At 37.5% G+C, this 12,148-nt stretch overlaps 1 protein-coding gene across 2 annotated transcripts in view; it reads left to right on the top strand.

Moving 5' to 3' along the window:
* Positions 1 to 12,148, top strand: part of LOC117336317 (ankyrin repeat and SAM domain-containing protein 1A-like) — a 227,448-nt gene that overhangs the window by 167,558 nt on the left and 47,742 nt on the right. For both annotated transcript variants that reach the window (XM_033896807.1, XM_033896808.1), the window contains exons 19-22: positions 1,774 to 1,965; positions 6,107 to 6,235; positions 9,032 to 9,103; positions 9,998 to 10,021. In XM_033896807.1, the coding sequence (XP_033752698.1) occupies positions 1,774 to 1,965; positions 6,107 to 6,235; positions 9,032 to 9,103; positions 9,998 to 10,021 (417 nt within the window). The remainder of the gene's footprint in view (positions 1 to 1,773; positions 1,966 to 6,106; positions 6,236 to 9,031; positions 9,104 to 9,997; positions 10,022 to 12,148) is intronic.

Raw genomic sequence — 12,148 nt, 5'->3', positions numbered from 1 at the left:
AGCGCATGTGCGAATCGCAAAACCAACAACAACACGATGACTCACGGTAACATTTTAACGTTGACAAAATAATGACTGGAAGCTCGTATCAATCCAAATTTTTAGGTTGTCTTATGTTAACAGCGATTGGGAAAATACAGACCGGAATTGGGAAAATATAGACCGAAATTGGGAAAATACATGCCAATTTTTGAATTGGGAATGGGTCCGTGTACCGGACCCAAAATATGCCTGGCAAAAACCCTGACTGTACACAGCCTCACAGTCGGGGCTGGTACGTATTCTGACACACGGTACACGGCCTCACAGTCGGGGCTGGTACGTATTCTGACATACTGTACACGGCCTCACAGTCGGGACTGGTGGGTATTCTGACACGCTGTACACGGCCTCACAGTCGGGGCTGGTATTTATTCTGACATACTGTACACGGCCTCACAGTCAGGGCTGGTACGTATTCTGACATACTGTACACGGCCTCACAGTCGGGGCTGGTATGTATTCTGACATACTGTACACGACCTCACAGTCGGGACTGGAATATATTCTGACACACGGTACACGACCTCACAGTCAGGGCTGGTACATATTCTGACATACTGTATACGCCCTCAGTCAGGGCTGGTACGTATTCTGACACACTGTACACGGCCTCACAGTCAGGGCTGGTACGTATTCTGACACACGGTACACGACCTCACAGTCAGGGCTGGTACGTATTCTGACATACTGTATACGCCCTCAGTCAGGGCTGGTACGTATTCTGACACACTGTACACGACCTCACAGTCGGGGCTGGTACGTATTCTGACATACTGTACACGACCTCACAGTCGGGGCTGGTACGTATTCTGACATACTGTACACGGCCTCACAGTCGGGGCTGGTACGTATTCTGACATACTGTACACGACCTCACAGTCAGGACTGGTACGTATTCTGACACGCTGTATACACCCTCAGTCAGGGCTGGTACGTATTCTGACATACTGTACACGGCCTCACAGTCAGGGCAGGTACGTAATCTGACATACTGTACACGGCCTCACAGTCAGGGCTGGTACGTATTCTGACATACTGTACACGGCCTCACAGTCGGGGCTGGTACGTATTCTGACATACTGTACACGGCCTCACAGTCAGGGCAGGTACGTAATCTGACATACTGTACACGGCCTCACAGTCGGGGCTGGTACGTATTCTGACACGCTGTATACACCCTCAGTCAGGGCTGGTACGTATTCTGACATACTGTACACGGCCTCACAGTCAGGACTGGTACGTATTCTGACACGCTGTATACACCCTCAGTCAGGGCCCCCAATTTGGATAATCCTTACAACAAACATTATTGAAAACTTTTGAAACTTCCAGTAAAAGTGACTTCATATTCAAAAGAAGAGAGAAATTGTTTTAAGCATAATTAGTCAATGAATGGTCTGAAAGAATGTTTTTGACTAAGGTAAAATTTTGTTTCCTTTTAGAAATTTTGAGGGTGTAATTCATCTATCAAACACCCTTTGTCATCTGACAAACAACTTTTTTATCGGTCGAATCAACGGAATTAGTCAATGCAGAAACTGAAATGTTCATATGGAACTTTTCTGGAGAATACGGATTTGGAATGTCTCTGTTTGGAAAACTGTTTTTGAACCAAAAATGAAATAGAGTTATTAGCCGACCTCATTTTAACAAACAGTTTGTGTTGTTCAGAAATGAATAATTTTACATTTTTTGTTCCCACATAGTGGCATCATAATTTCTTTTTTACAGAAGAAGCGGTTAGATACACAGCCATCGGATTCCGATTCATCTAGTCATCGATTTAACGTAAACCTGTACAAGGATTACACAGGGGTCAAGCCTCTCACGTCCTCTGAAGAGGATGTCAAGGAGTCTTCCCAGAGTGCATTTCCTCCTGTAGATAGCAGCGAGGATGAAGAAGTCTTCCGGTCAGAAAACAAGGTACAGCTCTTTTGTACTTTGACACACCTCTAATTAGCTACACATACTCACGAAGTTTCCCTTTATTGGAGCAAACCTCAAAAATTTTTGCCCTAAATTTAAACATAATGATATCAATTGGCAGTAAAATTTCTTAATTGTTCATAATTTGGAAATGCAGAGTTAGAGTTTATCAAAAGTTTGTGAAAAGGAAGTTAGAGTTTATCAAAAGTTTGTGAAAAGGAAGTTAGGGTTTATTAAAAGTTTGTGAAAAGGAAGTTAGAGTTTATCAAAAGTTTGTCAACAGGAAGTTAGGGTTTATCAAAAGTTTGTCAACAGGAAGTTAGGGTTTATCAAAAGTTCGTCAAAAGGAGAGGAAGCAGTTTTCCTTCAAGAACGACAACACGCTCTCCAATGGAAATACAAAATTAGAAAGTATGTATCTTGAACAAGTAATAAAGGTTCAAATCTCTAAATTAGAAATACTTCTTCCAGCATTTTTTTCTCTGCATTAAATTAAAGTATTGGTAGATGTTTAGTGGTTAAAGGAAAGTAACTCTATATTTTGTACAGGCAGTAATTTTGTATAGTTATACAATAATCTTTCATTAAGGTCTTTAGAGCATTTTTTCTACCTTATGTGTGTACCAAGGTATATAAAATTTAATTTTAGGTCTTTTGACCTGTAAAACTGGGTCATGTTGACCTATATTGTCAATACTTTGTCTGTCACTGTCCATTATATGCTGTGCGCTGTCCGGTAAATTTTCTCCTCAGAATACTACTAGTGGGGTGACACCTAAAGGAGTGTCACAGAAAGAATGAAGTGTAGTTAGGGAAGATAACTCTGGATGAGCACGAAAGACAGAAAAAAATAAATGCTGAGGGTGATACAGAAATGTCCGTCTTGAGTTCAGAGGTTCCATGCACGAGTCCTGGTTTACATCAAAATCGTTCAATGTCAATATTCCGACCAATAAGAAGCATCAGCGTGGTTATATGGCAAGAAAATCCGTGAGGTTGAATTTGCATCTAAAATTTGACCGATTGAATTCCTCAATGTGGTTGCTATGGCAATGAATCCCATGTGGTTGAATTCGAATTCCCCTATTTACAAAAATGTTCCATTTTGCATCCAAATCCATTGTCTAAACTTCGACAAATCAGAAGCCTTGATATGGCAATGATACCCATGCAATGGAATTCGCAGTCCCCTAATACCAATATATACCATATACCAATGGTAATCGAAATCAAACAATATCTAAATTTTCACCAGTCAGAGGCAAATAAGTCTGTGGCGGCCCTCTTGGCTGACCGATCGGAAAATAAAAGATCAGTTGCAAACCCCATGACATTGAAGAACATTTGTGTCAATTTTTTTTTAAGTTGGGCACTAAATAGATTATTGGTTATCTTATAACACTGGTAACCCCAAAAACCTTTATTTCCTTTCCTTTAGCATAAATACCTTCACTTGCTCTTAATTTCCTCACTTTCACTTAATTTTCTCACTTGCACTTAATTTATTCGCGCGACATTTAAAACTCTCAAATACGTTTGAATATTAATACTGGCGAGAGGAAATTGAAGGTTTGAGGGTTACCACTGTAATAATTTTCATAATTCTTCAGTTTTCTGGAATATGACACATTAATTGATTATGAGACATCAATTGGCATCTATGCAAGCATACGTTAGGGTCTCTCGTGTGTTGTTGTTCAGTGAGGTAGTCACCCACTACTATAAGGAGACCCAGCCTCAAAACGATCCTGATTGCAATATATACACGTGGTGATAAAACAGCCAAACAATCAACCCTAAGTTCATCTTAGTAACAGATGTACTCGCGGTATTCTAATCGATAAATAATTACATATACGATCAAAGATAAAAACAAATGTCATGTATATCATTATGATGTCAAAATCAGGGCTTCTAGGGACCACAGAACCAAATCAAAAATAGATTGTGGGTTTTTCCCGTTTGGGCAGAAGATTTAATAGGAAGGTGAATGCATCCGGGCCTACTGATTGGATATTTAGGTGACTGGTGACGTAACATCCGCCACCTCTCGATAAAATACGACCCTTTTTCAAAACCCTATTGTGGCCGTTCTATGAAAGATATAGAAAAACTAAAGATACTCTTTTCTTCAGATCTATCTCTTCTTGTTATGTTTGGAGTTTCAGATTTTTGGATTGAAACGCTGATTTTTAAGGACCTGTTAAACAGAAGCTACCGGTCAAAATGACGATTTTGGCATGTTTGACTCAAAATATCTCATAAATAACAATTTCCACAGGGATACCACACACATCCAGACCTAGATCGAGTCGAGTTTTACAATGGTTCAAAAAACCATAGAGATTGTATGTGCCATTTTTTCCACCCTCAAATCGCTACAATAGCCGGCAAAATGGGTGAATTAGCCCATACTTTCATTTCGCTCCGCAAGGAACGATAACTGAGTTATCGCCCCTGTCCCTGTGTTTATTGAGTTGAGTGGATATCTATACATCAGTTCTTGTGTTTGAGTTGAGTGGTATCTATATATCTGTCCCTGTGTTTATTGAGTTGAGTGGATATCTATACATCAGTCCCTGTGTTTATTGTGTTGAGTGGATATCTATACATCAGTCCCTGTGTTTATTGTGTTGAGTGGATATCTATACATCAGTCCTTGTGTTTATTGTGTTGAGTGGATATCTATACATCAGTCCCTGTGTTTATTGAGTTGAGTGGATATCTATACATCAGTCCTTGTGTTTGTGGACTTGAGTGGATATCTATACATCGGTCCCTGTGTTTGAGTTGAGTTGATATCTATACATCAGTCCCTGTGTTTATTGAGTTGAGTGGATATCTATACATCAGTCCCTGTGTTTATTGTGTTGAGTGGATATCTATACATCAGTCCCTGTGTTTATTAAGTTGAGTGGATATCTATATATCAGTCCCTGTGTTTATTGAGTTGAGTGGATATCTTTACATCAGTCCCTGTGTTTATTGAGTTGAGTGGATATCTATATATCTGTCCCTGTGTTTATTGTGTTGAGTGGATATCTATATATCTGTCCCTGTGTTTATTGAGTTGAGTGGATATCTATATATCTGTCCCTGTGTTTATTGTGTTGAGTGGATATCTATATATCAGTCCCTGTGTTTGAGTTGAGTGGATATCTATACATCAGTCCCTGTGTTTATTGTGTTGAGTGGATATCTATACATCAGTCCCTGTGTTTATTGTGTTGAGTGGATATCTATATATCAGACCTTGTATTTATTGTGTTGAGTGGATATCTATACATCAGTCCCTGTGTTTATTGTGTTGAGTGGATATCTATATATCAGACCTTGTATTTATTGTGTTGAGTGGATATCTATACATCAGTCCCTGTGTTTATTGTGTTGAGTGGATATCTATATATCAGTCCTTGTGTTTGAGTTGAGTGGATATCTATACGTCAGTCCCTGTGTTTATTGTGTTGAGTGGATATCTATACATCAGTCCCTGTGTTTATTGTGTTGAGTGGATATCTATATATCAGACCTTGTATTTATTGTGTTGAGTGGATATCTATACATCAGTCCTTGTGTTTATTGTGTTGAGTGGATATCTATATATCAGACCTTGTATTTATTGTGTTGAGTGGATATCTATACATCAGTCCATGTGTTTATTGTGTTGAGTGGATATCTATACATCAGTCCCTGTGTTTATTGAGTTGAGTGGATATCTATATATCGGTCCTTGTGTTTATTGAGTTGAGTGGATATCTATACATCAGTCCTTGTGTTTATTAAGTTGAGTGGATATCTATACATCAGACCCTGTGTTTATTAAGTTGAGTGGATATCTATATATCAGTCCCTGTGTTTATTGTGTTGAGTGGATATCTATACATCAGTCCCTGTGTTTATTGAGTTGAGTGGATATCTATACATCAGTCCTTGTGTTTATTGTGTTGAGTGGATATCTATACATCAGTCCCTGTGTTTGAGTTGAGTGGATATCTATACATCAGTCCCTGTGTTTATTGAGTTGAGTGGATATCTATACATCAGTCCCTGTGTTTATTGAGTTGAGTGGATATCTATACATCAGTCCTTGTGTTTATTGTGTTGAGTGGATATCTATACATCAATCCTTGTGTTTCAGGGTGTGAGTATCAGAGATGACAGTATACACCTACGGCCGCCCCACCAAGCAACGATTACTAGTCCAATAAAGGAATGGCGCCACCCTCCAGTGATGCTCATCAAAGGCTACTGTAACTATATAGCCCAGGTAAATCTCTCTTAACACGATATCCAACGAAATTGTTGGGATATCAGTGATTGGGTGGGAGAAGTTTTTTACCAAATATTTAGTTTGAAGCAGATAAACCTTAACCCTCCGGTGTCCGAGTTAATCCTACTCATTAATTTCTCACTTATAACTCCATCAAAGTTGTAACGATTCCATCTCTCCCTGTAACTGATTCCATCTCTCCCTGTAACTGATTCCATCTCTCCCTGTAACTATGTTACGATTCAATCTCTTCCCTGTAACTATGTTACGATTCCATCTCTTCCCTGTAACTATGTTACGATTCCATCTCTCCCTGTAACTATGTTATGATTCCATCTCTCCCTGTAACTATGTTATGATTCCATCTCTTCCCTGTAACTATGTTACGATTCCATCTCTTCCCTGTAACTATGTTACGATTCAATCTCTCCCTGTAACTATGTTACGATTCCATCTCTCCCTGTAACTATGTTACGATTCCATCTCTTCCCTGTAACTATGTTACGATTCCATCTCTCCCTGTAAATATGTTACTATTCCATCTCTCCCTGTAAATATGTTACGATTCCATCTCTTCCCTGTAACTATGTTACGATTCAATCTCTCCCTGTAACTATGTTACGATTCCATCTCTCCCTGTAACTATGTTACGATTCCATCTATCCCTGTAACTATGTTACGATTCCATATCTCCCTGTAACTATGTTACGATTCCATCTCTCCCTGTAACTATGTTACGATTCCATCTCTCCCTGTAACTATGTTACTATTCCATCTCTCCCTGTAACTATGTTACGATTCCATCTATCCCTGTAACTATGTTATGATTCCATCTCTCCCTGTAACTATGTTACGATTCCATCTCTCCCTGTAACTGTGTTATGATTCCATCTCTCCCTGTAACTATGTTACGATTCCATCTCTCCCTGTAACTATGTTACGATTCCATCTATCCCTGTAACTATGTTACGATTCCATCTCTCCCTGTAACTATGTTACGATTCCATCTCTCCCTGTAACTGTGTTATGATTCCATCTCTCCCTGTAACTATGTTACGATTCCATCTCTTCCCTGTAACTATGTTACGATTCAATCTCTCCCTGTAACTATGTTACGATTCCATCTCTCCCTGTAACTATGTTACGATTCCATCTATCCCTGTAACTATGTTACGATTCCATCTCTCCCTGTAACTATGTTACGATTCCATCTCTCCCTGTAACTGTGTTATGATTCCATCTCTCCCTGTAACTATGTTACGATTCCATCTATCCCTGTAACTATGTTACGATTCCATCTATCCCTGTAACTATGTTACGATTCCATCTCTCCCTGTAACTATGTTACTATTCCATCTCTCCCTGTAACTATGTTACGATTCCATCTCTCCCTGTAACTATGTTATGATTCCATCTCTCCCTGTAACTATGTTACGATTCCCTCTCTCCCTGTAACTATGTTACGATTCCATATCTTCCCTGTAACTATGTTACTATTCCATCTCTCCCTGTAACTATGTTATGATTCCATCTCTCCCTGTTACTATGTTATGATTCCATCTCTTCCCTGTAGCTATGTTACGATTCCATCTCTCCCTGTAACTATGTTACGATTCCATCTCTTCCCTGTAACTATGTTACGATTCCATCTCTCCCTGTAACTATGTTACGATTCCATCTCTCCCTGTAACTATGTTACGATTCCATCTCTCCCTGTAACTATGTTACGATTCCATCTCTCCCTGTAACTATGTTACGATTCCATCTCTCCCTGTAACTATGTTACGATTCCATCTATCCCTGTAACTATGTTACGATTCCATCTCTCCCTGTAACTATGTTACGATTCCATCTCTCCCTGTAACTATGTTACGATTCCATCTCTCCCTGTAACTATGTTACGATTCCATCTCTCCCTGTAACTATGTTACGATTCCATCTCTCTCTGTAACTATGTTACGATTCCATCTCTCCCTGTAACTTTGTTATGATTCCATCTATCCCTGTAACTATGTTACGATTCCATCTCTCCCTGTAACTATGTTACGATTCCATCTCTCCCTGTAGCTATGTTACGATTCCATCTCTCCCTGTAACTATGTTACGATTCCATCTCTCCCTGTGACTATGTTACGATTCCATCTCTCCCTGTAGCTATGTTACAATTCCATCTCTCCCTGTAACTTTGTTACGATTCCATCTCTCCCTGTAACTATGTTACGATTCCATCTCTCTCTGTAACTATGTTACGATTCCATCTCTCCCTGTAACTATGTTACGATTCCATCTCTTCCCTGTAACTATGTTACGATTCCATCTCTCCCTGTAACTATGTTACGATTCCATCTCTCCCTGTAACTATGTTACGATTCCATCTCTCCCTGTAGCTATGTTACGATTCCATCTCTCCCTGTAACTATGTTACGATTCCATCTCTCCCTGTAGCTATGTTACGATTCCATCTCTCCCTGTAACTATGTTACGATTCCATCTCTCCCTGTAGCTATGTTACGATTCCATCTCTCCCTGTAACTTTGTTACGATTCCATCTCTCCCTGTAACTATATATATATATATAATGTTACGATTCCATCTCTCCCTGTAACTTTGTTACGATTCCATCTCTCCCTGTAACTAAGAGGCTGCATGCTAGTCAGCTGATTGATAATCGTAAAGTACTACTGTGACATATGCCATCAATAGTAACTTTCATACTATGTATCTTTGCATGTTGTCTCTAACAGATGGCGTTTACCAGTAAAACCGTAGTTATTTAATTTATGTATGTTTCAGTATTTGGGATCAACACTAGTAAAGGAGTTGTCAGGCCCAAGCTCTACGATAGAGGGTATATCCAAACTCAAGGTGAGTGTTGTAGAGAAAGTCCGCTATCTCCGCTAGTTTAGCACACAGGCTATTCCTTCACCTCCAACCATGCCGCTAGTTTAGAGACATTTCATCGATTTCCTCATTCATTATCATGAGTTCACCAAAGAAAAAAATAATTCCATATTTGCATAATTGATGAAATGAGAATTTTAAAAATCTGTTCGCAGCTATTTTCAGTCTTCTTTCAACAACAAACAAAAGAAGAAATTTTGCTGTCATTTATGTCACAATGAAGCGCCTAAGTAAAAATGGAATTTCTAAAATATTCATCATTTTGGTATTAAAATGAACATTTATTTTGATTAAAAATATGTTTACTCAACGATCCATTAAGAAAATATTTGCAGGGAAAAATGTGTTTGTTGTTGAGAGATTTATTAAACAACTGTGCTATATAAGATTTTGACTGATAGTATCAGTTACCTATGACGGTATAGCTTTGCTGAATTTCTGAAATTGTCAAGTAAAAATTCTTAATTTTGGATTTAACAAATCTGGTAATAGATTATCATTGGCCATTTTAATCACTGACCTCCATCATTGTCGGTTACAAGCATGTTGGTGACTTAGACCACACTCCACATTTTAAAGCTTACAAGCTACAGCTGGCCTGTCTTACATGTGATGCTAAGTTATTTTTTATCGCTTTTCAATATCGGATTATTTCATTTTATTTGGCTAGATACTTCCCCTCCCCAATTTGCATGTCAGGAAAAAATCTGAAGGAACTATTAAGAAATACTACAAATAGTAATTCTGATTTCTGATCTCCAAATATTCTGTGTTAAAGATAATCTCAGCATCGTTGATTTATCGATTTTTCACAACAGAAATGAAATAATGCAGTTTCATGTAATTTCTGCTCTACAGCAAAAATTTAGAAGAAAACTTGAGGTTTGTTGACAGTTAGTATATGTTGTGTCCTGGCTTGTTGTTTGAGCTCAGATTTTAGTTGCATTTCTTTCCATCTTTCCTTTATTTATTCTTGTTTGTGATGGTTTGTATATACTTATCATGGTTAATATAAACGATTTGCCCTTTTGGTGTAAAATCTGCTTTTTCGAACCTTATAGAAAAGAAAAATGTTTTGAATGACCTTTTCACTGCATAGTGAATTAGGAGATTCTATAAAAACATAATTAATTTGGCAAAAAAATGGCCTTGGATTCAGACTTAAAAAAAAAAAAAGTATTACAAAAATACATTAAACAAAATTAAAATGCTCAGATGTGCCATTGATTTCCACAACAAATGATCATTTAGATGTACTATTGACAAATATAATTTTGTCAAAATTTACCTTAACAGAAGATGGAGTTATCTCCCTTTATCTAGGATAAAAAATAACAGGGTCAGTTTTGAAAGAAATAGTCGTCTGTAAGTCTGATGTCTATTACTTCCCCCCCAAATAAAAACTTCCAACATTAAATGTAAGTATTTCAGTCACCCAATTCCTAATGTCCACCAGTCGGTCAGTTTAGAAGTTTGTAGACAGGTTTGTCTGACCTGTAATGTCCACCTGTCGGTCAGTTTATAAGTTTGTAGTCAGGTTTGTCCGACCTGTAATGTCCACCAGTCGGTCAGTTTATAAGTTTGTAGTCAGGTTTGTCTGACCTGTAATGTCCACCAGTCGGTCAGTTTATAAGTTTGTAGACAGGTTTGTCCGACCTGTAATGTCCACCTGTCGGTCAGTTTATAAGTTTGTAGTCAGGTTTGTCCGACCTGTTTCTCACAGTCTAGTATTCAATGCTCACAGCCATAAAAAAATCAATAAAATATACAGCGTTGGATTAGTTTACAGGCATAAAATAATTTTTTTCATTTATGGGAATTCAATCGTTGTATTACCTGGGTACAAACTGTGCAGGTTATTTAAAATTAGTTTTACAAAAAACTTAATAATGTCTTATTTATATCCTGCGGGCTATTCACTAGATACCACTGGGTATTTAAATGGTGATAAATGTTCCTTTTAAACACGTTTATTACTTTACTTCAGTTTGGATAAAAGAAGAAACCATTGCATGAGTTGAAGTTCTCTTGTTTTACCAGCTGACTTTTGAAATCAGTCACTTAAACAACAATTGATGACTTGTTCAATTGGTTTTTTGTTCCATAAGCATGTTGTATGCATGTTTATTTTTCTACCTGCATGTTTCACTGCACATCAACAATATCCATCTGTATTTGAAATTCTTTTAAATTTTTCTTTCTGAATGAATTGAGACAATTTGATTGAATGGACTCTATGTTAGAATGTGATTACACTAAGAGTTGTCTATCTTTGCATGTCTTTAACTTGTAGATGAGAAATTTAACACCAAAGACAGTTTTTGTAACTATTGTATATATGCCATCCATTATATATCCCTTAATTTGTATTTATAGATTAAACAATAAAACAATATGTTGAATTGGCATGAAAAACAGTTTTTATTGTTGATCTTTAAATTGAAATTGGACTTTCAAAAATGTTCTAACCTAAAATTCCTACTGACCATGTGAACGTTTGTTTATTATACAGTGTTGTCAGAAAAGAATAAGAATTTAATGATTAAGATATTAATACATCCCCTCATTATACATGTCATATGTGTTGGAGACCAACAAGTGAAATGTACGTAGGATTTATTTTAAAATGTTTTAGCCTTAAATAATAGAATTTAATGTTAATGAAAGTTTTTAAGTTTTTGAAAAAAAAAAATCAATATTTGTCAGAGATAGTGTATGAAAACAATTTTTATATTATGTTCCATAATGGTTAATTATACCCTGTATAATATATATTCATGTCCAGTGGGTTGTGACCAGTAGTTGTAACTGACCAGGTAAATGTGTTCACCTGTCAAACCTAATCCCTGTTGGTTCCTTGGATAAGATTTCTGGTGAACAGTCATCTGATTTACATATCAATTTCATTGGTCAATTTCTCCTGTGATCTCTCCTTACTGTAGGTGTTATTCACCATACACCTGGATTAGTTTAGTTTTGTATTTGTCCCTGAACAGACAGGATCTTTTC

Source organism: Pecten maximus, chromosome 10 (genome assembly GCF_902652985.1).
Source record: "Pecten maximus chromosome 10, xPecMax1.1, whole genome shotgun sequence".
In the NCBI taxonomy this organism is placed as follows: Eukaryota; Metazoa; Mollusca; class Bivalvia; order Pectinida; family Pectinidae; genus Pecten; species Pecten maximus.
The sequence above is the reverse complement of the archived record's forward strand: the minus strand, read 5'-3'. Positions and strand labels throughout refer to the sequence as shown.